At 38.1% G+C, this 25,455-nt stretch overlaps 1 protein-coding gene across 1 annotated transcript in view; it reads left to right on the top strand.

Moving 5' to 3' along the window:
* Positions 1 to 25,253, top strand: part of LY75 (lymphocyte antigen 75) — a 48,546-nt gene extending 23,293 nt beyond the window's left edge. The window contains exons 17-35 of the mRNA XM_075711420.1: positions 331 to 366; positions 639 to 814; positions 1,888 to 1,952; positions 3,203 to 3,279; positions 4,390 to 4,526; positions 5,581 to 5,686; positions 7,590 to 7,750; positions 8,441 to 8,570; positions 11,083 to 11,309; positions 12,966 to 13,134; positions 14,334 to 14,495; positions 15,427 to 15,549; positions 15,982 to 16,176; positions 16,561 to 16,781; positions 17,927 to 18,101; positions 18,611 to 18,778; positions 20,052 to 20,174; positions 20,626 to 20,793; positions 22,357 to 25,253. Of these exons, the coding sequence (XP_075567535.1) occupies positions 331 to 366; positions 639 to 814; positions 1,888 to 1,952; positions 3,203 to 3,279; positions 4,390 to 4,526; positions 5,581 to 5,686; positions 7,590 to 7,750; positions 8,441 to 8,570; positions 11,083 to 11,309; positions 12,966 to 13,134; positions 14,334 to 14,495; positions 15,427 to 15,549; positions 15,982 to 16,176; positions 16,561 to 16,781; positions 17,927 to 18,101; positions 18,611 to 18,778; positions 20,052 to 20,174; positions 20,626 to 20,793; positions 22,357 to 22,541 (2,804 nt within the window). The 3' untranslated portion in view covers positions 22,542 to 25,253. The remainder of the gene's footprint in view (positions 1 to 330; positions 367 to 638; positions 815 to 1,887; positions 1,953 to 3,202; positions 3,280 to 4,389; positions 4,527 to 5,580; positions 5,687 to 7,589; positions 7,751 to 8,440; positions 8,571 to 11,082; positions 11,310 to 12,965; positions 13,135 to 14,333; positions 14,496 to 15,426; positions 15,550 to 15,981; positions 16,177 to 16,560; positions 16,782 to 17,926; positions 18,102 to 18,610; positions 18,779 to 20,051; positions 20,175 to 20,625; positions 20,794 to 22,356) is intronic.
* The last annotated feature ends 202 nt before the right edge of the window (positions 25,254 to 25,455 follow it).

Raw genomic sequence — 25,455 nt, 5'->3', positions numbered from 1 at the left:
TGTTCATTAAAAAGGTATTTTACGTAATGAAACTTTTTTGTTGTGGGGAGGTATGGGTAAATATACTACTTTGATTCTTGTATTCTGTGTGGGAGAAAAAAACCCACAGTTGTTTAAGACTGAGGTATGCAAAACTCCTGTTAGTTTTATGTCAGCTCATTTTAAACTATTCAACCTGTGTATGGTTTCCTTTTCCTCTTATTTTTTCCGTCATGCATACTGAGAAGCATGAGTACAATACATCACTTCCATTATTGGTGATTACGGTCTGGTTAGAAGGTGAACTTGAAGTGACTGTTACTTTTTTTTTTTTTTTTCCCCTCTGGACAGGTAGCACTCCAAAGACACCCGAGTGGTATGTACCAGGTAAATGGACTTTTTGCGTATTCTTCTGCTATGTGTACGTAGTTGTTAATACTCTATATCTTTTATTAGTTTTGGTATATTACTACTGTAATATCTGTTTGATACCAGCAAAGGTCATGACTGATAGAATTTGATTCTGAGAGAGCTCAGAATGCAAGAAGGAGTGTTGGCTCTTCCCAGTGTCAAACTGAAATGTCTTATTACATTCAGAAAAGGAAAGGATGAGTTTTTCAGAATTTATTTCTTATGCGTGCAATATTTCTTCTGCATAGATGAAATTGGAATTCATGGAGCCCCAGTTGTTGTTGATGGAGCAGAGCTGTGGTTTGTACCGGATAAAAACCTGAGCTTCCAGGAAGCTATTTTCTACTGTCAAAAAAATGATAGTGATTTAGCCTCTGTGGAGTCTTACCCAAAACTCAGGACAATACTATCTCAAATAGAAAAGGTAAGGAGGTGTAATCTGTCTAACAGATACTTTCCACTATAGGGAAATTTTCTTGCCAGTTTTTCCAATATAAGAAAACATTAATCCCTAATTTCTATCTTTTTCCTGTTGGCCTTAATAGTTTTAATTGTGCTTAAAAGGAAAAGATGAGTTGAAAGAGAAATATTTTGATGTCAGTCTTGTAAAAGAATTTTTTAAATTTAAAAGTAGCCTGGAAAAAAAAAAACACCTCCAAATGGAAAGAAGGTGTCATAACGGGATCACCATGTAAGTATCCCGCTGTCTGCAAATACTTCACTGACAGTTGTGCCAGTTCTGCATGGGACAGCACATCATTTTTCGCCTGATGAGAGAATTTAATTAGAAATGCATGATGGTCTGATAGCCTTTACTGAAAGGGGTTTGTAGTGTTCATAGCATGAAACTACATTTCTTTTAAGGAATCTTACCAAAACATTTCAAGTTTCAGCACCTCTGTTACTACCTTTCTTCAGTGATACTGCTTGTGAGACAACAATACTTTCTGAAATTAGCAGCTTGCAAGCTCTCTGCATGAAATTTCTCATGACAAGAAGTTACCTGGAAGGAGAAATTACAAAGCAGGAGAAATCGAGAATTTGACCTGCTAAATCTCTAGCCTTTTTATGAACTACTCATTGTTAGGCTGTCTGCTGGAAGAACAGGATTATTCTGAGGAAGGAAGGAGGGTCCTGTGGAATCACATCAGCTTTAGGCAGTTTGCAGCTACGTCCTGGTTGTCTGGTAGGGTTCCTGCTATGAATTTTGTGCGAATGATGTATCTAGCACACACTTAAGACAGTGCTGCAAGATCTCCTGTACGTTTACCCAGTGCAGTGGAAAATGTGGGCTTTTTTTTTCTAGCAGGTGCAGGGGTCCATCTACTTGGTATACCAGGCTCGAACTGGATCCTTTCCTATTGCTGAAGAATAGTAATTCGTGCACATTTTAGAAACATTTTAAATCAATTTTGTCATTGATTTATCCTTGGTAGAGTCTGGAGCTCTTTCTGTATGGATTGTAAAATACTGGTTTTTTTTGTTCTTCATTTCCAGTTATCAAACAGCGAACAGAAGTGGTGGCTGAAGTTTATTGATTATGGCTACAGCTATCATTCACCGTACGTAGAATAATTATGGGATGCTTTATTGTAAGCTTTTTTAATGTGCTTTTTAGGGATATAGTTAACTGGAATACTTTGCAAAGGAACATATTTTATCCCCGAATTTGTAAAGGTTACTTCTTCTGTATCATCCCAAAGAAGTAAGATAAATAATTTGAGCTAAGCTAGAAAACAGTACAGCATTATTCAGTGACCACTGTTCTGCGCTTTTGTTCACATGTACCTGCACCTATTCTTGCCATGCTAAACTTAGACCATAGAGTGCCTAAAACAGAGAGTAGAACTGTGTAGTGCTCAGACAAAGCAAATAGAGGTTAAGACAGTATGTGTGTACAATTAGGAAGCAGGTATATTTCAAAATATTGTTGAAATATTTTAATTAGCTGCCAAATTCTGAGTTCTATTCCCATTACAAGTGTTATCAACATAAAAAATTTAATTGATAATGACTTAATAACTGAATTCATAATCTATCTGTCTGTTGGAGCCTCTAGATTTCAGGTTGTTGGGCTTTGACATCTTAGTCTTGTCATGTGAATCCTTGAAATCTGTGGTCCTAATAGCTAATGTATTCCATTGATCTTTAAAATGCTTTTATTAGATTTTTAAGCCCACTTCTGTGTTCTGTTAATAATTGGGGAACTGGAAAAAAAAAAAAAGATTCTGAAAAAAACCCTGTCTATTAGCTCTGAGGATATCTGAGAAATACCTGAATCACCTGACAGTGATGAGAACAACACCTGACATCACTCTGCAGTTAGGTAATGCCAAAGTCTTGGAGGGCTTATAATATAGCCCTGTAGAGCTGAGATGGCTCACAGCAAACCTTGTGTCGTGCCATTCATGGCTGTGGCAAAGGATCACAGGCTTCTTACAGGGAAGAGTCTTCACTTACCAAAATACTGTAGCAATATACTACTTTGAAAATAAAACAGGGGCTATTGCTTATTCTCCTCATTTGTCCTGACAATGTGCCAGTGATTGCAGCATGGTGATAAATAACCTCCTACCCTCCTTCTGCACATCTCCTCACACAGTTAATTTGGGCATGGTGCATAACTACTGAACCTGCCACATATTTGTTTCTAGTGTAGTTTTTTCCCCCTCTGTCCTTTCCAGTGTTGTAGGGCATCTCCTAGAAACAGTTAGCAGCCCAAATTTTTGTTCGCACTGGCTCTGTTGCTATCAGAATTTCCACTTGAAGATCACATTGGATTGGAGATTGACTCTGAAATGTTTGTATCCAGTTTACAGTTGTTTCCACGCTTCCATGATCGATTCCTGAGGGATTGCTGGTATGTTTCTAGAAAGAACTGGTATAGAGGTGAGGTTGTTTTTATTTTTTTCACCCTTCTCTGTCATTATTATATTTAAAAAATAAAAAAAAGTAATTACCGTTCTGCCCAAACTCTTACATTGAGTGCAGATTGTTACTGAATTAGGAGTGAATGGCGTCTTGGTGATAATCTGATTGAATTTTGAATCATTTATTTCTTCCTTGTGGTAGAAGCCATGGTAATATTTGATGACCAGAGGCAAACCAGAATTCAGATGACAAATTTTTGTGATTGATTGTCACTCTTCTTGAAGCATAAATTAATTAGGTGAAATCTGGTTTTGGTGGTTACCTTTTTGTGTTTACGCTACATACTCTGAGCTCTGGAAATTAAGTCTTAGAGTTGTTTTAGTTAGAGGAGTTTGACTGAATACTTGCAACCACATATGCATCTGGAGATGCAGATTTCATTAAGTAGTGGAGTCATACTGGAAGAGGTACACAAAGTAATGGAAATGTCAGCTGGTGGTACTTGAAGTACTTACTTCCTTTTTTCAACACTGTTTTCTATTGGGGAAAATGTATAACCCTTGGAGAAGAAATAGTTCCTCCTGTCTACTACGATTTCCACTTCAAAGCACGTTTTCCCCGTTATTCTGTTGTATGCTGCTGACCTGTTTTCATCCCTATTAGCCAAAAATTGCTCTTGACTAGGAAGCCAGTCCAGTTACTGTAGGTGTCATGTAAAGCAGTACAGGCCAGATGCTCTCCATATGGATGTTAAAGGATTCCTTTTGGCTTTCATGACCTTTAGGTCACACATGCTCTATGCCAGAATACAAGATTAGTCCTCATATTCAAAATCTTCTTATTTCATGATTTTTCTGTTTGAAGTTATCTCTGCTTATATGAAGTGTTACTACTGGAAGTAAGGAATCAGTCTCTGGATCTTTAGGAATGTTGTATTACTGTCTGATATAAAGCATTTATGCTTGTATTTTGCTCTGCTGTTACTTTTAATGCTTTAGATTGCATATTCACTGTGGTTGCACTGAAAAGGACTTTCAGATTGGTCTTCGTCACGTCATAAAGTACAGATGGCAATTGGAGCATCATAGGCATTACCATAACTGTTTTTTAAAACTTATATTTCTGCAGACTACCCAATTAACTGTAATGTGAAACTGCCCTTCATCTGTGAAAAAAATAATGCTTCCTTACTAGAGAAACATGATCCCAGTTACCGCCCAGTCAGAGGAGGTTGCCCTAAAGGTTGGCATCGGTTCCGGAATAAGGTATAGAGATAATACAGATCAATCATCCTTACCTATTTTTCATAGTCCAGTAAGCTGGAGTGCCCTGCTGAAAGAGGTGAGGAAGTAGCCCCTGTGTTCAGGAATGGACTGGGAGGTGGCTTTTGAAAACTATGTGCAGTAATTAAAATCATCTCCCCCACTTCTCTGTTCCTTTTTCAGGATTGATGTTTTCTTAATTTCAAAGCAGTAATTTTCAGGTTTTTTGTTTTCCTATCGCCATATGTTTACATCCAAGAACGTTGGTTGTATTGTCTAATCTTGGGCTCAGCTTTGAAGGACGAGAAGGATTGGAAAGGGAGAGGATGAGGTTTCTGTGGCAGAAGCATCTTGATTCTCTTGCTGAGTATTCATAGGCAGGCAGCAAGCTGGCAGACACTCTGCTTCCTAAGTTGCCTTAAGGACTTAATTCACTTAAGAATTAGAAGCAGCTCTTAAGAATGAACCAACACAGGTCAGAAGCTATAATATAGTATCTTTCATTACTATGTTTTAAGGCAGTCATCCAAGTCTTAGTGAGACTGATTCCTGTTGTTTGGCCTGCCATTATTCTGTACATAAGGAGAGTGCATCAAATCTGCACATTACGTTGTGTCAAGGTTTGCAAATTTACTTCACATCATTGCAGAATATAGCTTTTGAGCTCCCATGTAGTTTCTCTTAAAAAGTAATGCATTACAACACAGGTTCCTGGCCCAACCCTGTTTGACTGTAGAGTTCATGTATGAATTCTCGTTCTTAAAAGAGTACATGATCCTGATGTAGCCTATTAAAAATTACTGAATTCTAATCCTCAGTGAATGAGGAGTTAGTCAGTAGGATTATTCATCATTTTATATTTAGCTGTTCTGTTGAATCTAATAAGAAATGTATGCAGGTAATATCAGTTCCCTTGCTTTCTGAGGAGAAGAATTATATGTTATTGCAGGAAATGAGAAGTGAATTTTTAGGGTTGGTTTAAGAACCTTTTCCTATGAGTTATGTCTTAGGAAGCAATGGTATGATGAAAATCAGTTTAATTATGTTTATTTTGCAGTGTTTTCTAAAGATGAAACCTGAATATTTAACATTTAATGCAGCTAATGAAAAGTGTGTAACTTTTGGAGGCTCTCTTCCGTCTATCTCAAATCAAGCTGAGCAAGGTATGATGGTGAACTGGGGGCACTTCTAGTATGTAGCTTCTCTTCTAAATTCAGTATAGTCTGCTTAAGAACTTGAGCATAAAATCACTTGGTCATCTACAGGCATACTGGGAGCATTCTAAAAATCCAAGACCAGTTAAAAATGTGTTGTCTATTGTTGTTTGCATCACGGGAAACGTAACATGGAAATGCAGTCAGCAAACATTTGAGCCAGTTCAAAGAGCAGCTTCCCTGTAAAATCTTAACCTGTTATAAAAAGAAAAAATTGTAAAACCTTACATTGAGAGAAGGGTCACCACGGAATGAAGAATTCCCATGTTTTCCTTTGCAAGTTAAAACATAACTGAGACTGTAGACTTTGGCCTGTGAAAACCACCTTAGGAGCTGCTTCCAAGACAAGCTCAGCTGCCTGTGTGGGAATGAGACGGCAAACACAGTGCCCACTGGAGCACACAGGACTCTCTGTGTCTACGTGTGCTGAGCAGCTTACTATGGCACTGTGTCTAAACCAACCACCTGCAAGCTCTCCAGGACACTGCTAGGAGGATGGGAGGCAAGGGGACTGGAAGACACGGAGTTATTCCACCTGCCTCTCAGCTGTCATATAAACTAGATTCACTGAGGTAAATGCAGTGAGGAAGAAATGTGCTCACATTGGCTGCAAGTAATGTTCAGCGATAAACTGCTGAGTGAGACAGCTGTATTTGCATCTGTATTCTTTCAGATAACTAGCCGTTCTCTGCAGGTGTGTCTGAAGTAGGTCAGTTGAATTCTGCAATGTGCACAGTGCCTATTTTCTTTATAAGCAAATAACCTGTTGCCAAATGGAATATGGAAAGTGGACTGAGGAACAGGGTTGTAACCGTACAGGAATATACATATCTGAGACCTGTGTGGTTTTGGATGCTTTTAAGATTGCAAAAGCACAGCCATTCTGAAGTGTTACATAGCATGATCTTTTGTCTGGTTTGGTGCATATGGAAGTGTTTGTTACTGTTTTTTGTTCGTTTTTCTTTCCCCCCTGTAGTGGAGGCCACCTGTATGGAAAGAAGGCACAGTCCTCTTAAAGAAGAATGCCTCTTTCTGTGGGCTGCTTCTAGTCTTCCCAGTGGTGTTAGGAGGCTGGCTAGCTCTGACATGCAAATCTTCAATGGCTTTGTCTAGCTCAGAAAATAGGCTGAGGCTAGTCTGGCACGTGTTCAGTAGTTAAGACATGTCAGCAGTAGGTAATTACATAGCTTCAATTTGTCTTCCTAATCAGACAAGCTCAGTGAATGCCTTTGGTGCCTGAGGGGTTACCGAAGCCCATTGTTTTGTGCCAGAATACTCGCTAAGAGGGGTCTGATTTAAGGTTTTCCTGGCTGCAGTTTTTTTCTAACTAAACCTGAGTTCCTTTGTGCTGTCCTGCTTTCTCTGGTGCTTGGGTGGGCAAAGTCTGCCAGAATCCAAGAAATGTTTCTGCTTTATGGCCTACGGCAGTCAGAGAGGAAGATGGGAGATAAGACTTCCTCCATCAGTTCAGAGAGGGCAGGAGGGAGCTCTTCTATTATCCCTGCAGGGAGACAATAGAAGATCTTGCAGACCTGTGGAAAAGCAGCTTCTGAAATTTGGGTGTAAGTGCAAGAATACAGTCGTGGGCAGAGGAACAGGTTAAATCCACTACATGCTCCTCAGCTGAGAATTTGGAGGGCAAATACCAATACTCTGCTCCTTTCAGATAAAATCAACATGGAAGGTGTTACCTTATGGAAGGAAGGGATGATAAGCATTTGGCAATCATAAAAGGCTGGGAAAATTAAGTTAATACAAATTGGGGTTGCATTATCTTATTGAGTGAATTGTTTTTTCAGATGTTTACTGTTGTTTGAACCACAATATGTACATTTACTGTTCTGCCCACCAGATTATATAACATCCTTGCTTCCTGGTATGCCAAAAGATATTTGGATTGGTTTGCAGTTTCTGTTCAGCACAAGGGAAAACAAATGGATAGATGAGAGTAGACTGTTGTATAGTAACTTTCACCCACTCCTGACAGGAAGACTAAGGAAAATTCCGCTGGACGTAAGTTCTGACTTTTGGCTTCTTTTGACTATCGAGTAATGAAAGTTGGAATATTGACTGTATCACAAAAAAAAAAAAGAAAAAAAAAAGCCCCCAAAAATACGTAACAGACCAAATCCCCCAGTTAGTGGTTTTAACTGGCAAACAAGGTGACTGACAGTAATGGAGTTCTCTTTACTTTTATTTGGATGACAACTTCTGAACTGAGATACGAAACACTGAAGGGTGAAGGAAAAAAGCTGAAACAGCTGTTCAATACTCTTCTGGAACTTCTATTTGCAATTTGAAGACTACATGAAAACAGTCATCAAAAAGATGTCATCAATAATTCTTGGTTCAGTTACACTTAGCATGCGTCTGTAAACCATTATACATCGGTATTTTGCTCACTGCTCTACCCAGGGTGAAGCATAATAAATGTAATTGAATCACACCCGCAAACAATATTTATTTTAAGCATTAAATCTTTTCATGTCATATTCTCTCCCGTATTTAACTTACGAATTCTTTTTGAGTCCAGGCACCTGGTAGTGATTGTAAAATATGTAAGCTGTATTGCACCACTCCTTTGAAACTTCTTAAAACAAGTTCAGACAGCTCAGGTTCTCCTAGGCTCATGTTACTTCACCTTCTCTATACAAGTATGTTTATGCCTTATTTGAGTCTGATAAGCATATTTCTGGGTTTCAGCTTTTTGATGAAGAATTTAACAATCAGTGCGGTGTAATCCTTAATGATCCCAAATCACAGTATGTTGGAACATGGAATTTCACTGCTTGTGCTGACAGGCACTTCTTGGGTATATGCCAGCGGCCTATTGGTAAGTCTGAAGAGTCAAAATAAATCAGAGCCAGAGTCTGTAGTTAAGATGTGTGTGCCAGGAGACCTTTTAATGCATGTAAATTGTTGCACTTGAAGAGCAAGATTCTTGTAGAGACTGAGCAGGTAAATTTTGGAAAAGCAGAGTGTGGAGGATGATCTTTATAGCTTTATCAGCCATTCAGAATTTTCCCTTTCTTTTTTCATAGCCCAGTTCAGAGGGAATGTTTTCCTGAGAGACTCTGTGTGGTTTCAGTGGAACCATACTTCAGCAGACAGAGCTTTACTGTTCTGTGGGTGTCAAGGTCGTGTACATCAAAGGGTAGAACAAGTGACTCCTTTTTCCTCTTCAGAACTGTGGAAGCGAGAAGCCCTGGGAAGGAATCTCACAATATTTCCATCCTCCTTAAACATACCCTCTGGGTTTTAGCACTATCAGAGTATGAGGTATCATGTACTCTTAATGTTGAAATCAGTCTCCCCAGAGCAAACCTTGAGGGCATATATGGAGAGTGATAATTTGGAGTGATGCAGCTTTCCCTAGCTTCATACAGGTCTGTTGGCGTGAGTGGGTTTTCTTAATCAGAACTAAAAATAATATTCTGATGTAGCCATGTGGGTTGGTCAACACCACTTACTGGAATCAGATCAAACGCATATAGGTATTATATGCATTTAATTACTGCTATAGGCTAATGTTGAGCATACCCACTTCTGAGTATGTTCCTCTGTGTAAATAATCCTTTAACTAACATGCTATCTTCTAAAAAAAAAAAAAAAAAAACAAAACCCACACCCTCTGCAAAACACCCAAGAATATGCCCACCTTCTTAATTCTCAAATAGGCAAAGAGATTCCAACACACACACACACACACACACCCCTGCCAAATAACACACAAAATCATCTTTATTTCAGTGCCAAGTAATTCAGAAATTCCAAGTGTCCGGATTAGAAGTCTGTATAGAAGAGATATAGTCATAAAAATTTGAAAAGGGGATTTTTATTAATAGGAGGTTGACAGTATATCTCTGTAGATCAGTATATTATTAATCTGGGCTGACTAAAACACTAAGCACTTCTTCCTAGCCACAGCTGTAAAAAGTGTAATGAGAAGAGGTTTTGGACTGCCAGAGAATGTGTCTTGGTGCGGTCTGGTCTTATATTATCATTGTATTAGGGATCTAAGGATAATTCAGGTTGGAAGGGACCTCAGCAGGTTGCAGGGACAGCTGTGAGAGAGTCCAGGTTGCCTAGGGCTTTATCCTAGGGAAAAGGATAATTCAGGTTGCTTGGAAGTCTTGGCAGAACTCATAGAACTTCTTGAGATGTTAACCATCGGCAATTGCTTCTTTCAGAAATGGACACTTTCCGTACTACCTTGTTTCCAATTTGGTACCCCTTGATGTGTGTGATTGCACCCTTGGTTCCATGGTTCTTTTTTGTAGCTGTTTACTAAGTGAAAGCATTTGGCAGCAGGCACAAACCACTTCAAACAATCTGTTTCAGCCTTGTCACTTTTCTGATCTATTGAAAGCTGTAAATTGCATATAAATATCAAATTAATATTATGTTTCTGTCTTTCTGTGTTTTGGAAAATGGCCCTGTCAGCCTATCAATCAGCCTTTTATATCCTGTTATTTATAAAGTGATTCCCCTCCACACCCCCATGAGCTTTTTCTGCTTGAGATATTTTAAATGTCAGGGTTTCTCTCCCTTTTGGAGAGACCAATTTATTTTTGGTTGTGTATAGAATTTTGGGGGTTACCAGGTTTGCATGCTTTAATTTACCACCCATGGGAATGTTTGCATCCTTTATTAACTGCAGTTGCTATGCATCGCAAAGCTGTCTGCCTTCAGCGTGATGCTGATAAGGTGCTTAGAGCACAAATAGTGAATTATACCCCTCCCTATGCAAGGTGGATTTTCTGCAATTAGTTAAGCATGTGGGGAGGCAAAATCAATTCCCACTGTACCCATGGATGGCAGTAAGGAATTCTGGGACTGTGCTGTACACTGTGAGATCTGCATAGACAAGTTTTGTGGCCTGTTAGATTCACATAAGCATAAGTCTACAGGCTCCACAGACATAAATGAGTCAAATTTAGCTGTTGCTATATTGCAGCAGAGAGCAGTCGCTCTTTCCCATTCTTGTATTTAATTAAAGTTATAGAATATGTTTTTAATTCAATAAATAGAATACTTAACATATTTAGCAGTTAGTTAAAAAAAGAAAATATAAAAAGATGTGAACCTAAGTTGAGAGACACAAAAATGGATTGACTGAAAAAAATTATTTTTTTTCTTTTATGTATTTTCTGTCTAAAGTGTCAAAGATATTTGCTTTTAACTATAATCATTAGCATAATCTACTGCCTAAGAAAACATTTTTTTTTTTTCCCCCCCCAGGGAAAATTCAAACAGGTTTTTCTGTTTGTCACAGAGAAATTGGGAGTTTAAAATGTATCCCAGTGTTTAAGCACCTAACAACTGGATTGATTTCTTAGTTACAGGAGCTGCTGATAACCAGACGGAGCAAGTCCTTAATGAAACGTTGAGCTATCAAGATGTTAAATACATGGTAATTCCGAAGAATTTGTCCTGGAATGATGCAATGGCTGCGTGCATAAGTAACAAGATGCAGCTGGTTAGCATCACAGATCAGTTCCAGCAGGCTTTTCTCGCTGTTCAGGCTGCCCTTCGTAATTACCCACTGTGGATTGGACTCTTCAGCAGAGATGTAAGTTTTACTTTCCCCTCAGGCTGTGGCTTAAGGTAATTTTTAGAGTTGTGTGAAATAGAAACTGGGATAAAGAGATGCAAAATTAATTTCTGGGGTAACTGTTTTCATTTAGGGATAACCATCTGGAGGGTCTCAAGATTAGTGTTCCAGATCTTCAGTTCTCCAAGTTACATAGTTGTTGAACTCCACTGGACAGATTGATGATGATGGTGATGAGACAATTCTTTTAAAAGGTTAAAGGATGAAGGGAGATATAGTAGCGTAGCAGCAACATAGACTGCTGAATCATCTTTGTCTCTTTCATTAATGAATGAATAGTTAGTGAGCTAGAAGTGGCAAATAAAATCCAAAATGAATCATTGAACACTTCTAGAGATATGTTTCTAAAGCTTAACTTAGGCTCTGTTGTTACTTCATGTTATTTGTGCCTGTGTTTTGAGTTAGAGGGAGACATCCCTGAGGCAGGTTAGTGGGTTTTTCTTTTTTCTTCTGTTTGTTTTTGTCTTTGGAAAAGTCAATGCAAGAGGTACTATTAGCCAGAGGACGTCTTGAAGATCTTCATTGTGGACTGAGAGCTTTCTCAGCTGTTAATGAAATGGCTTGGGCTTGCTTGCAGGGTTTATATTTTTTGTCAAGCACATGAGTCTTGAGATAATTGCAAGAAAAAAGTTAAAAGCCTTACCTACAAAGGCTGATGGTGCTCACTCAGCATCTATGGTGTTACAATCTTCCTATGTCAGTAATGGGCTACTGAGTATTCTAGGCAAAGTAGGGGGGAAAAATAGAAATTTGAGTATATACTTTATGGAGAATATTGTTAAAAGGAAACAGGCATTTAATCTTAGTGAGGATGGGGAAACCAGAACAACCTATTTTCTCTCCTCTTTTGAATCTTTATCTGTAAGTGAAGATCAAATGATTCATTTTGCTGCATGCAACTCAGGCATGCACTAGCTTTTCACTATTGCAACACTTGGTTATTTGGGCACAATTAAAAAGTCACATGAAAGGAAATCATAATGAAACTGGTCAACAGAACTTGTTACTCCAGTGCTGGAATCACAGGCACAGAAGAAAGATACAAGATAAAGTAAATTACAAAGCAGCAGGGGGATTTTCTGAAGAAAACTTCTAACTGTAAGATTCTTAAATGATGGCGTGCTTGATATATGTGGGTTTTTTCTTATTCCTCCTGCATCCTCCAGGGCAGGAACACATCTGATTTATTAAATCAGTTAAGTATTTAATAGATTACTTTCAACTCGGTGTGGAGTAACTGAGACCAGGCCTTATTCGTAGATATTATCAGTTTTCCAAGATCGGATAATTATAACTACCATTGATTTGCAGGTGCAAATGAAGTAATTTGGACATCTCATTGCCAGTCCTTCCTCCATAAGCATAGTAGTTAAACATCAACATTTGATATTTTGCCGCCCACTTGAGCTAATTCATATTTTTGCAATTGCAAAACTTAAAATAACAAAGCTTGTTATATTGTGAGCAGCAGATCAGATCTCAAGGGCAGTGGAACGCTTACAGTTCTCAGAGACACTGTAAATGTCTAGCCAACATAAATATATTATCATGTCATTTTCTGTACCTAATATGTTTTACTATGTAAGCTCATGCCTTTTAATTATACAATGCTAGGGTGGAAAACATTATGGCTGGCTGGACGGGAAACATGTTAGTTTTAGTCGCTGGTCTGAAGATGATGAAGAAACAAGCGAAGAATGTGTGGTTTTGGATACTGATGGCTTCTGGAAAACTTCTGACTGTTCCTCTGAAAATCGAGGTGCTATTTGCTATGCATCAGAAAGTATGTATCCTAGCATAATATTTATAAAAGCTGAATTTTGTTTTATTATGAAGCGTATTAGATAACTGCAGATTGTAAATTCAGAATTGCAACTGTTTTTTTAACTTACATTTCCTCAGACAGGCTGATTTGCATGCCAGGAAAAAAAGAAACAAACTTCAAATAGGGGGGCATGCACCTGTTAGTCTTAATCCACATGTTCCTTACAAATGAATTTGGCATGGGTGCTTTGGGCCAGACTGTACTCTGCATATTGTCAGCTGATTCTGCCTTTGCACTGTTTCTGTAAGATTTTTGCGTACTAATCTCTTTCACTTGCACGTGGAAGAAGATTCAGCTATCTCTGTACTATTTATATCTTAATATTAGGACCTCCTGAAATCCCTTCAGGCATGGAGATCTGTAGTGGGAGGAGGTAACATGACTATATGCAGAATAAAGATAGCAGGTAGACACTGAATTGAAAAGTGTAAATTAAAGTCATCAGCAGTTCACAAAACCCTTCTAAATGTATACCAGTTATAGCGAGACAGGTAGGAATATAGCAGGACATCTTTTTTGGGGGGACACATATGTAGCGTGTCCCTTTTCTGAAAAATAAAAAAGATCTTTCTGAGAGATCACAGATTTCTTCCCTATGAGACCATTATAATTTGGTTTGGGTTTTGGTTTTTTTTTCCGTGAGGGGACACAGTTAAGCCATTGTTGTACACACTGAGTCACAGTAAAGTGTATACTTGTCATTATGACATCCTTAACTATTTTGTGCTCACAGTCTGAGCAACTGCAGGAAGAGTCCTTCTCACTTCTCAAGTATTAGATAAAGCCATAGAACTGAGATGTGTTGCCAGCTATGAAGTAGCTTATTTGTTATGGTGATCTGCCTTCAAACAAGAGGCAATAAGACCCTTTAGTTATTGGTCCACACTTAGAACTTTTATGAAGGGATTTTATTCTTAAGCCTCTGTAACATAACAATTATGAAAAGTTGTAAACATCTGTATTCTTCGATAATGCTTACTGCTGGTTTTGCTACTTTAAAAAAAATCACCATTATGAGGAAACTGAAAGCAACAATGTATTACACATTTAGAGGATGGCACTTAATTTGTCTTGCGTGTTTCTAAATGGCACCTGGAAGTGGTTTGTGGTGTGTCAGGTTAAGTGTTGGTTCTGAATGTCTTCTTTCCCTTCCTTAGAAAAGACTGAAAAAGAACAAGTTACACAAGTTAAATGCCCACATAAGATTAAAAATACACCCTGGATATCATTTAGAAACAATTGTTACACTTTTATGATAACAAAAAATAGATGGAGAGAACTGAAGTCTCAAGAAGCTCATCATTTATGCAAGAAAATGAGTAAGTACTTTGTGATATTACAGGTATTTATGGACTTATATCAGCTTGAGGGAGATGAGGTTCAGATCTGAGTCACTGTCTTACAATGACAGCAAAGTGAGTGTTGAGAAAGGTTGTAGCATTTGGAAATGTGCATTAGCATTGCACTGCCTGATGCTGTTTGCCCTTGCACTACTCTGATAAAAAGTGCCAGAGTATGGGTAGGAGAGTTTGAGAGAGAGAATGAGAGAATTGAGTTCCGAGATCTCTGAAAAACTGGAAGGTTGGGTTTTTTTCTCTTTATAATACGCAAATTTTAAGTAGGTTGGGTAATTGTTAGCCCCTTGACAACATTCTGGCTTTACAGTCATATTTACTTCATGGAGTTTTTTCCCGCCCCTTGCTGTGTGGATCTTAGGTGAACGAAGTAAACAGGCTGAGAATAGTCCAATTCAGAAAAGCATGTGAGCTTTTCCTGTCTGTCCTGAACAAAGCGTAAGCTTAGGAACAGCTTCCCTCTTATATTAAAACATTGCTCATGGCACTTCAGACATGCATCTTCCCAGAAACTGTTTTTATCTTTCATGAATTGATTTCAAGTCAGTCTTTTTCTTAATATTGTTTCTCTACTAGGCAGTTCAAGAAAATCAGGAAAGATTGCTGGTATTTTTATGTTCTATGCAGAGACTTTTTACTACATAGAACGTGAAGTGACAGTAGAACCCACAAATATCTCTGGAGCTGTTGTCTTTCATTTATCCACAAAACTAGGGGAAGCACTGGTGATAATACCTTTCAAAATTGTTTTTGCACTGTTCATTTAGTTATGTTATAAAGGTCTAGCCTTTACACATTCTCGACCTATCTGTAATAATTATTAATAATAATAGCAAAAAAATATTTATTTTGTAACTGAATTTGCAAGAAAGTAATTTTAAAAAATTTTCAACAGACCCAGAAGCGTTTGTTCTGAGTGTTCGAGGTGAAGAAGAGAATAACTTTGTTACTGAGCAGCTTCGTTCATTCAGCGGTCTGGCTACGTGGGTCTGGCTGGGTGTGATTTATGATGACAGTGGTAAGATTTAAAGGTTTTTTTCCTTAATAACTGGATTGGAGACAAAGTTTGTGGCATTTTAAGTGCATGTTTCTTGCATGTTTCAGTATACAACTAAAGTCAAACTGAATGCAAACCTATAATAATGCTTTATATTTGTATTTATCTTCTAGAAGAAAATAACTGGACATGCTTTCTATTTGAGTGATAATTAGATCCAGTATGTTCTGTTTAGTCTAGATTTGATTTTCCTGGAAGGCAGGACTTAAAAGGGCCTGGATGAGTAATGCTAACATATTTAGCATTGTATATGGAATTGATTTACAGTAACTTGGAGTATCACTGCATTTTTTCCGAAGTGAATATCTGTTCATGTCATTAATATAGTCAAAGTTAAATGGTATTTGTACAAATAATGCCAATGTTTTAATAAATACGCAATGTTTTCTGCAGATAAAGTTCTCAAGTGGTATGATGAAACTCGTCTGACTTACAATAACTGGAGGCTGGGAAGACCTAACATAAAGAAGAACAGTTTTTTTGCTGGTGTAAATCTTGATGGTTTTTGGGATATTTATAATTATTCTCAAAGTTGGCATGCTCATCACTATAATGTGTACAGTATTCTCGCTTGTAAAATCGAAAGGGGTAAGTAGTAGAGAAGACTTATGTGTACTATTGGAGTGTTGGATGTCATAATTTAAGTCCTGGTTCTGCAGTACCTGCTGTGTAAGGCTTTGGTTTTGCTCCCAAGGAAACACATGGCACAGCTGTCTTGGGCTTCTGGGATTATATGGTCAGTCTGTGCATCACTGTGTTAACACTCTGATCAGGAGGAGTGTGTTTGCTGTAATCCTCCATCAACTGCTCACAGTGTTCAAAGTAGCAAAAGAAAACTTACTTAAGTGGCTTGTACTGAACACTTTAATGCTTGAATTACATTGATACAGATGGATTTGAATGCTTTCTGTATGTTCCTAGTTACATGAATGAAGTGCACAGAACTTGTTGTCTTCTTACTCTTTGAAATAGGACTCCAACAGCACAAGGCTCCATTGCCTGAGTCTATTCCACATGGAAACAGAACATACAGGATCCTTCAGAAAAAGTTAACGTGGTATGAGGCATTGAGAGAATGCAAACACAATAGCAGTGATTTAGCAAGCGTACACAGTGAATCACAACAGTTATTTCTAGAAGATATTGTCAAGCAGGATGGCTATCCTCTGTGGCTTGGGTTGTCAGTTCATGATGTAAGTGTATACTGTTGGTAACCTCAGTAACAGAGCTTGTAAATAATTTTCTGCTCAGGATATGAAATATTTTCTGATGCTTTTTTCCAGTTTCTTTGAATTTCTATTCCGTGTAGTAAACTACCTACTTTTTCAACCCTGTGTAACATATGTTAAAGTATATTAAATTTTAGTGTATGTAGCCACACTGAGATATTTTTCCAAATCCTTGAAACTTTAAAATAATATAAAGGTCCTACGTCATGCCTTGTGGCACAAGGAAGTGCAGTTTGGAACACTGCCTTTAGAGACTCCAGATTTATGGCCCTCTGTAGGATCAGATTCCATTAGCAAAGACAAGGCTGTATGGAGCCTGTTTATTCCAGGTCAGGACTGGCTCTCCAGGGCAGTTCAGGAACTACCTCTCTAGCAAGTTATGCGTCCCTTTTCCCAGGAGGCATAGCAAGAGTCAGCTGCAGATCTTCCTCCTCCTCGGTCTGCTTAACCTTGGAGCCAAAAGCCTGTGGCCCCAACCCTGCTCCCCACACTACTCCCCAGACCTGGCCATGGTAGTTAATTGGCAAGAATACTCCTCTGCAGAGAGCGGTGTGTGATTTCTATGCATACCTTTGCTACCTCTCCCCGTCCTTTGGTCTGAATGGGTTCCTCCACTTCTCACAACTGACCCTTCGTTGTCATGGGTTTCCAGCAGTGTATCTGAAGTAGGAGCTAGCACACACAGCAAACCATTCCCGAGCTGGCCAGCTTTACTCATTGAGGCCATCTTGACAGTTTAGCAGTTTGCAACATATCAAGTGACATTCATAGAAAGGAAGGCAGACTGCTTAAATGAAACAGCAGGATGAAATTAAGTAAATTGTTCCCCATAGAATAAAACAAGGCTAATTGGAGGTTTAAACTTACAAACATACTCCAGTTTCTCAGTTCACACAAGTAAGCAGGATTTCTATGTTAAGAATTGATTGGAAAATGCAAACTATGTTGTACATTTATTCAATATGGATTTAGAAAATGAGGTACTTGCACTTTAATTTATCACTCTATAAGGGCTAAATATTCCTACACGACTTACTAATGACTGACAAGATTTAAACCATGACCATATGCAGTGGTTTAAAAGTTGTGGGTTTTTTTTCTTTAATTAGGGAAGTAAAGCTAATTTTGAATGGTCAGATGGAAGTGACTTTGACTACTATCCTTGGGAATTAGAAAGCTCAAATACTACTGAGAACTGTGTTCTATTGGATACTAAAGGATCTTGGAACCGTACGAAATGTACAAATGTTGCTGAAGGTGCCATTTGCTATAGCCCTCCAAACAGTAAGTGTTATTTTTAATGTTTTGTGTAGTTGTCTTACGTATTCTGTGTTTGCATGTTGTACTTAAAACTGGAAATGAAGGCTGAAATACTACATGTGATTCTCTCTTTAAGAAGAGTTGTCTATCAGGAACAATAAAACACTTCTTAATACTTAAGGGAGATTAATTTTCTCCATTCCAGTGATGAAAATCTAAACCAATCCTGGTCACTTTTTGATCATCTGTGTTATGAATATATGTGTCTCTTCTGAATTGAAATCCATATCAAACACATAGACCAAACTTCAAAACCCCCTAAAAAATGGTTCCCAAGTCTTTGGGACTTGTCTGGGGCATGCTCATTTTCAAATGAATTTATCTGTGACACATGAAGAAGGAATGTAAACTAATTGAGCCGTGGTTGTTGGTAGGAGAAGTAGTCCTTGTTAATACTTACTGTCCTGTTACTACAAAGAGACTAAGCTCAAACTCCTGCAGCAGAAATGATGTCGATTTCTTTGTCTTTGCAGAGAGAGAATTGCAGTCAAAGCAAGTGAGCAGAGCCTCAGGATGCCCGCAAATTAGTGGTACCCTACAGTGGATACAGTATAAGGATCACTGTTATGCATTTGACATGGCATTCTACAATTTTTCAGTATATAGTGTGGAAGATGCTAAGAAAGTTTGCCGGAAACTGAGTATGTTTACACTTTCTATCACATTACCACTTGTAATTAGTCCATTATTTGAAAAGGAAAAAAAGACCCCAAAAAAACAACAACCAAAAAACCTACACTGGTTATACTTTAGCTTTCTTGCTTCTTTAGTGTAGGAAAAGTAATAGCAAGCTTCATTTCTGAACATCTGATTAAGGTTCTTGGTAAAACTCTGCAATGCGCTGACTGTTTGGCACGTGGAGATCTGTGAGTAAAATGCAGTTAGCCATTGATAGAGGATTCAGAAATTTAAGGCTTACAGTTTGGAGGAAGCCATTTTGTTTGAATATGATTAAGTTTATCATAAAGTTAGTGCTGTTGGCAGTGTTTTCTTATTACATCCTTCCATTAGCTGCTTGCTAATAGGGAGCTTGCTAACCTATCAAATGGTTCAAAGCACGTACTTCATAGGTATTATTAAGCAATATAATATCACTGAAAAACTTTATGTCAAATTAAAGGATTTTCTCTCTTCTTTGATAAGGTATGTGGGGAATTGTATTGCAGAAGATGATGTTCAGCAGTCTCATGTACGGAATTTTTAATTGCCTCCTTAGCTTGGAAGCTAGTGACTGTCATAACTGACTTTTATTGAATTATCTTGATGTGAAGTTGAACTTGCTATGTAGGATGAAAAAGAAAAGGTGCAAGTAGTCCCAGTCCTGGATGCAGTTTTATATTCAGTCCTACCTGCTCTGGTAGTTGAAAGAGAAAGTGATCTTTCTCTAAATTAAGCTTCTAGCTTATATTTGCATATACTTGTAAAGAATGAGCCTGTCTCCAGTATACCCTTTCCTCCCTCTTATTCCTTAATTGCTGTAACACTGTATAAAACCTGAGGCACAATGAGGGATTGATTTAGAAATTATCTTGACTCAGCAAAATGCTGAGCTTTTGTTCAACTATATTTTTGAAAAGGGCTTATTACTTGGACTAGACTAGTAATTCTGAATGTGACACGTCTTTTGATATCTTCCATGTATGTAGTCCACAGCTGCAGTAAGTTTATGCCCATTTTATTTTTTATGACCTGCTTGAATAGCCAGTCATCTGAAGCTGTCTTGTATAACATTATGCTGTATTTTTGGGAATGGCGGGGTTCTATCTTTATTCTGCAGGTTACTTCAAGCTAATTTTACAAACCCAGATCAGCAAATCTTTTCCAGTAGTAATTGTTCCCACAGAAAACTCAATGTACAAGCACCATGAAAAATCTCTGAAGTTACAGTTCTGACCTGTTTCCTCTTCCCCTTAGATCCTTCAGCAACCCTTCTGACTATAGTGGATGCTGAAGAAAACGCATTTGTGAGCACACACATAAAGGAAAATGATCTCATCACCAAGAACGTATGGCTTGGCCTGGCTCAGAGCTCTAGTGGTAAGAAGCAGCAACCATGTATGAGCATGAGTGTTTCATGTGGTAAATAAAAATGCATAAATCCTCAAATAAGAATACAGTTTTGTAGTGTTGATAGCCTATTCTGCCTGAGGTTGGAATCCCTCATTTAGCATTATAAAGCCCTTTGGACTTCATTGTAGCTTAAATCTCTTCCTGTTGCACACTTAAAGTAATCGGGAGTCACTGAAACTCATTTTTCCCAACACTGTCATTGGTGCCTAATGGTTAAACTGCAAATGCATCAAATGTTAAAAATCTGAAGGTGTGGCTAAAAGTGATGTGTTCATATTTATTGCTTTTAATATACGGGATAGATAGTCAGCCCTGTTTCTTTTAGCAACGTAAAGAAATCAGTAGGTTGTGAATGATACTGTGTAGCATTACAGCATACTTTGGTCATCTGAACTAAGAAATGTTTTTTTCCCAACAGATCAGTCCCTGAACTGGCTTGACGGCTCATCAGTTAATTACGTCAACTGGGAAAATAAAACTGCAGAAGTCAATGGAAAATGCAGTGTTATCCTGTCCACAACTGGCACGTGGTCCAAAGTTGACTGTAGTCGTAGTCAAAGCAGAGTGGTTTGTAAAGCTCCTTTAGGTACGGAAGCATTGATTTTAGCAGAGACTTAATTTTGTAGTGACTATATGTCCTGGTTTCAGCTGGGACAGAGTTAATTTTCTTCCCAGTAGCTGGCATAGTGCTGTGTTTTGGATTTAGTATGAGAATAATGCTAACACACTGATATTTTAGTAGTTGCTAAGTAGTGTTTATACTAGTCAAGGACTTTTCAGCTTCCCATGCTCTGCTAGGTGCACAAGAAGCTGGGAAGAGGGCACAGCCAGGACAGCTGACCCAAACTGGCCAAAGGGCTATTCCATACCATATGACGTCATGCTCAGTATATAAACAGGGGGGAGTTGGCCAGGGGGCAGCGATCGCTGCTCGGGGACTGGCTGGGTGTCAGTCAGCAGGTGGTGAGCAATTGCATTGTGCATCACTTATTTTGTATATTATTGTTATTATTATTATTATTTTCCCTTCCTTTTCTGTCCTAGTAAACTGTCTTTATCTCAACCCACCAATTTTACTTCCCCCCCGCCCACCCCGATTCTCTCCCCTGTCCCACTGGGGAGGGGGAGAGCAAGCGAACGGCTGTGTGGTGTTTACTGCCTGCCGGGTTAAACCACAACACTGTATTCAGGATTTTCTTTTTTTGGTGCGGAAAGTCTGTGTTGAAATAATGAAAGTGCAATTCACAAAAGAACCTATCAAGTACCTCTGCCTAAGCAGGAGCCTTCTGCTGCTGTTTTGCCATAAAATTGCATTTCAGGGGCAAATTCTCCAGGAATTTACTTGTCCTGGCTCCCACTATCCACTTAAAGAGTAAGGGAGAGAACTGTAATTTCTACTTAGAAGAGAGCATGGAGTAGTTGCTATTGCTTCTTACCACAGGGTATCTCTCATGGGTGAGTCTGTGTAGGTGGGACCAGAAAGCCTTCTGCCTGTAAGAGATGTAAGTAAGCAGGTACTGCAGATTGTGTTTTCAGTCTTGAGGAGGCTTCTCAAAATGGTGCCCCGCAGCTCCAGAAAAAGACTTGGGCCTCATGTTACTTCCTCATACTCTGCTGTGTCCAGGAAAGAAAGCAGTTAGAGCATTAAGCAAGCAAGTTCCTGAGAAGCAGTGGAATCTTTCTGATTTTGTATACATCTTCACTGAAGTGGAAATGCAGGAATAGATTTAACTTCATCCTGCTAAGGAAGACCTCAAGAAGATCTCTTCAGCCCAAGGGAAGCAAAATTCCCTTCCACTCCACTCCAACAGAGTCCAAGAACTCATTAGATTTCTGAAGTATACAAACCTTGAAATGAGTGCAGCATTTACGAAGTTTTTTTTGGACTTCTGGGGTCCCTTCCAACCCAAACATGATTAGGAAATTAACAGCAGAATGATCAAAAATAAGCTAATAGATGCTGATTCATATGGGAACCTAACTTACCACGTGATGAACTGAAGACTATTAATATGGTGAAGCAGTTTGCCTTAACTTCAACTAAATGCATGCGGTATTAGTGTATAGCTACCTAAGCATCAACGCCTATGACAAAATACTCTTACCAAAACTCTTAAAGAATAACTATTTGTGTTTTGTTCTGTTACAGGTTCTAATCACGCTGGGGTGGCTGTAGCATTTACCCTGCTAATTGTCTTGGTCTTCATTGTTATATTAGTGTGGTATCTCTACAAAAAGAAGCATCTTCACTGGAGTGCCTTCTCTTCAGTACGCTATCAAAGAGGGATAAATGATGATGAAACTGATGATGTGTTCACAAAGGATAGCTATTGAGAAACTGTTCCTTCTGGGCAATTTAGCATGAACTTCACTGTGTGAAGCCATAAGGAATTAACTACTTGGTGTTTTATTACTCCTTTTTGGAAAAGTAATAAGGTTATTAATGGGGGCTAAATTTTGTTCTTTTATACAAGTGCAATTCTTATTCAAGTCCGTGGTAATTATTTACATTTGGCCTCAGCCATTTAAGGTGCAAGGTTTCTAGAGTTCTGTGGTATTTTTTAATTTAAAGTATTTTCTCTCTTTACTGGAAAGAGTTTTTGATGGAATAAGTAATGCCAACTGTACTTCGTGCAACATCACCGTAACAAATGCACTTAAAATTGCTACATGAATTCTGTAACTTTGTACAATTATCCATCAATAACTTCATGCCAAATGATGTACCATTTTGATATAAGGGTTTTGCTACTAGCATTGGGTTACCCTGTAGAAGCTAACACAAAGATGATAAATAAGAGACAGACTGTCTTTGTGTAGCAACTTTTGTAATAAGCAGTTACACATTTTGATATAGCAGGGGAGAAGGGAGTTACCAGACAACTAAGTATTCACTCCCATCCAACTAGAATTTAAATTTTTTTGTTATAGTGGAGGAAGATCATATTGTGATTTCCCCCCTTCTCTAAAGGCGCACAAAAAAATGGTGTTACAGTGGTGAGAGAAGAATCTTCCTTGGAATGTAGAATGTACGTACATTTTGAATAAAGAGTTATGGGAAATACACTGCACTAAAGCCATGCCATCTAGGAGTAAATTAAATAAACATAGAATATTTGAAGCCTGAGACTGTGGCAAGCTGGCAGATCACTATTCTTATCCCCTGAAGGTGGTAGTGGGGCTAACAAAAATACCCATTAAGGGCTAACTGCAAACACAAGCAGAACTGCAGATATAATACAAGCCTTAGCCCTATAAAAGCAAAGGCATGAATGTTATGTTTTATCCTGTGACATAACTGTTATTTAAATAAATGGTTCAGTTTCTTTTCACAGCTCCTTTCACAAAGTTTTGAAAGCACAAATAGCAGGAAAGTTTACAGTGAAAATCAGTATCTGGACCTAAGCATTAATTAAATAAGAATAAAAACACTGCACTTAGAGTAGTATTTAGATAAAGACAGATGTACTGCATTCTATCTTAGGTCTTCAAACTACTCTGAAATTAGACCTGAGTGATTTTCTTGTAGATCAAAACACAGAAAAGACCTGCTCCATTTTATGATCTCTTGCACTGTGACACCCAAGGACAGGAGTGTTGCAGCGACAGTGTTCCTTGTTCTGTAACAAGATCCTCCTGATACTTACTTCCCCTAATGTTCTTATTTATACTAGGGTTAAATGCCTAACTTTAGAGGTGAAATATGTCATCTGTCCAAGAAACAAGATATATGCAAGGAAAGAGTGAGAAAGAATGTATGGTAAATAAACTTGTGTACATAAATGCTAAAAATACTTGAGTATTTTACATAAAACTTAAACTTGATTTTTGTATGTGATGTGTCACTGTGGCCTTTTCTATGCACTCCAAAGCAAGCTATAAAGGGAAAAAGGGAAAACAGAATTGTATCTATTAATTACTTTAAGGATTTCATCAATTCATGTTTTGAGAAAGTCTTTAGACTTTAATGCACAATACAAAGAACAGGCACATTTACTTTTATGAAGGAGGCTATGTAAAAGACCAAATCCATTCCCCATGTAATGGTGGTATGATGTGATAGATAGGAATACCCTTGGTCTGACGTGCTGAGAAGAGTACTACTGATTTCTCCGAAGCAACGATGCGAGGTCAGGATGTTCAACTGCCTTCTCCCCCCCTCAGTTTACTTACATTGACAGCACTTTTCTTTGTTCCTGTTTGCACTATTTTGATAAGCAAGTGTTTATCATTTGTATTGAGAAATCGAGAACTTCTTGTAGATACCGCTCTAGAGCCTGTTAAAACAGCAGCCTGAAGGGGCACAGGAAAGGAACCATTGTGTTAGTTTGCTGATAGAAGAACTAAGCACTTTTGTTGTTTATTTGGGACTTTGGGCACAATTGTGAACATTTTCTTTCTTTCTTGAGGCAACTTGTAGATCAAAGAACTAAGCACTTTTGTTGTTTATTTGGTACTTGGGCAGAATTGTGAACACACTCTTTTTTGAGGCAACTTGTAGAAAAAATAGTTATGATGCTAGTTACTGTGTAATGAAGATAACCCTCACCCCCTTAAACTTACCCTGGTATGAGAAGCATTTGAAACACCAAAGCCTGGTTTTTGTCATCTTTGGGTTTAGCTTATATGCCTGAGTGCTTTGCCAAATGACTCCTAGTGTAATGGACTAAAACAAAGTGTTGTTTATTGTCCTTTTCTAACAACAGTAGTAAGTGGAGAAAATTATTTACAAATTCTCATGTTTTGAGATTTACTGGTTTTATAGATGTTTCTACTTTTAGCATTTTTAGGTGTGAATCTGAAATGGAAAAAGGAAATTAGTAGTAAAATCCTAATTCTGCAGCACACATGAATATATACTTTTTTATAAAAAATATATTTTATTCTTATGAATGATGTAAATAATTTTTTAAAGCCCCATTTGTCATGTTTGTTTCATCATACCCAAGTTGTCTAATCACTGGTAATTCTTATTTTTTGAGTAAGCACAACTGCCTTAGTGCAGGTGAGTAACCCACTTTATTTGAAATACATAGATTATTTAGTGGTATTGTTATTAAAAGAATAAAGCTAAATAAAACACGAAACTGCTTACACTGTTTTTATTTCTGTGGAAGCAGTTATCACAGCTAAGCTACAGCTCAATCACTGGGTTAAAAAAAGCACATAGCACAGGGGCTGTGATCGCAATTAAAGCAGATACGTAAGTGCTACCACAATAAGAAAACTTTAGAGGTAAGAAAAAAAT

The sequence above is a fragment of the Pelecanus crispus genome, chromosome 5, assembly GCF_030463565.1.
Source record: "Pelecanus crispus isolate bPelCri1 chromosome 5, bPelCri1.pri, whole genome shotgun sequence".
Lineage (NCBI taxonomy): Eukaryota > Metazoa > Chordata > Aves > Pelecaniformes > Pelecanidae > Pelecanus > Pelecanus crispus.
Note: the sequence above shows the minus strand (reverse complement) of the source record. Positions and strands in the feature narration are given on the sequence as shown.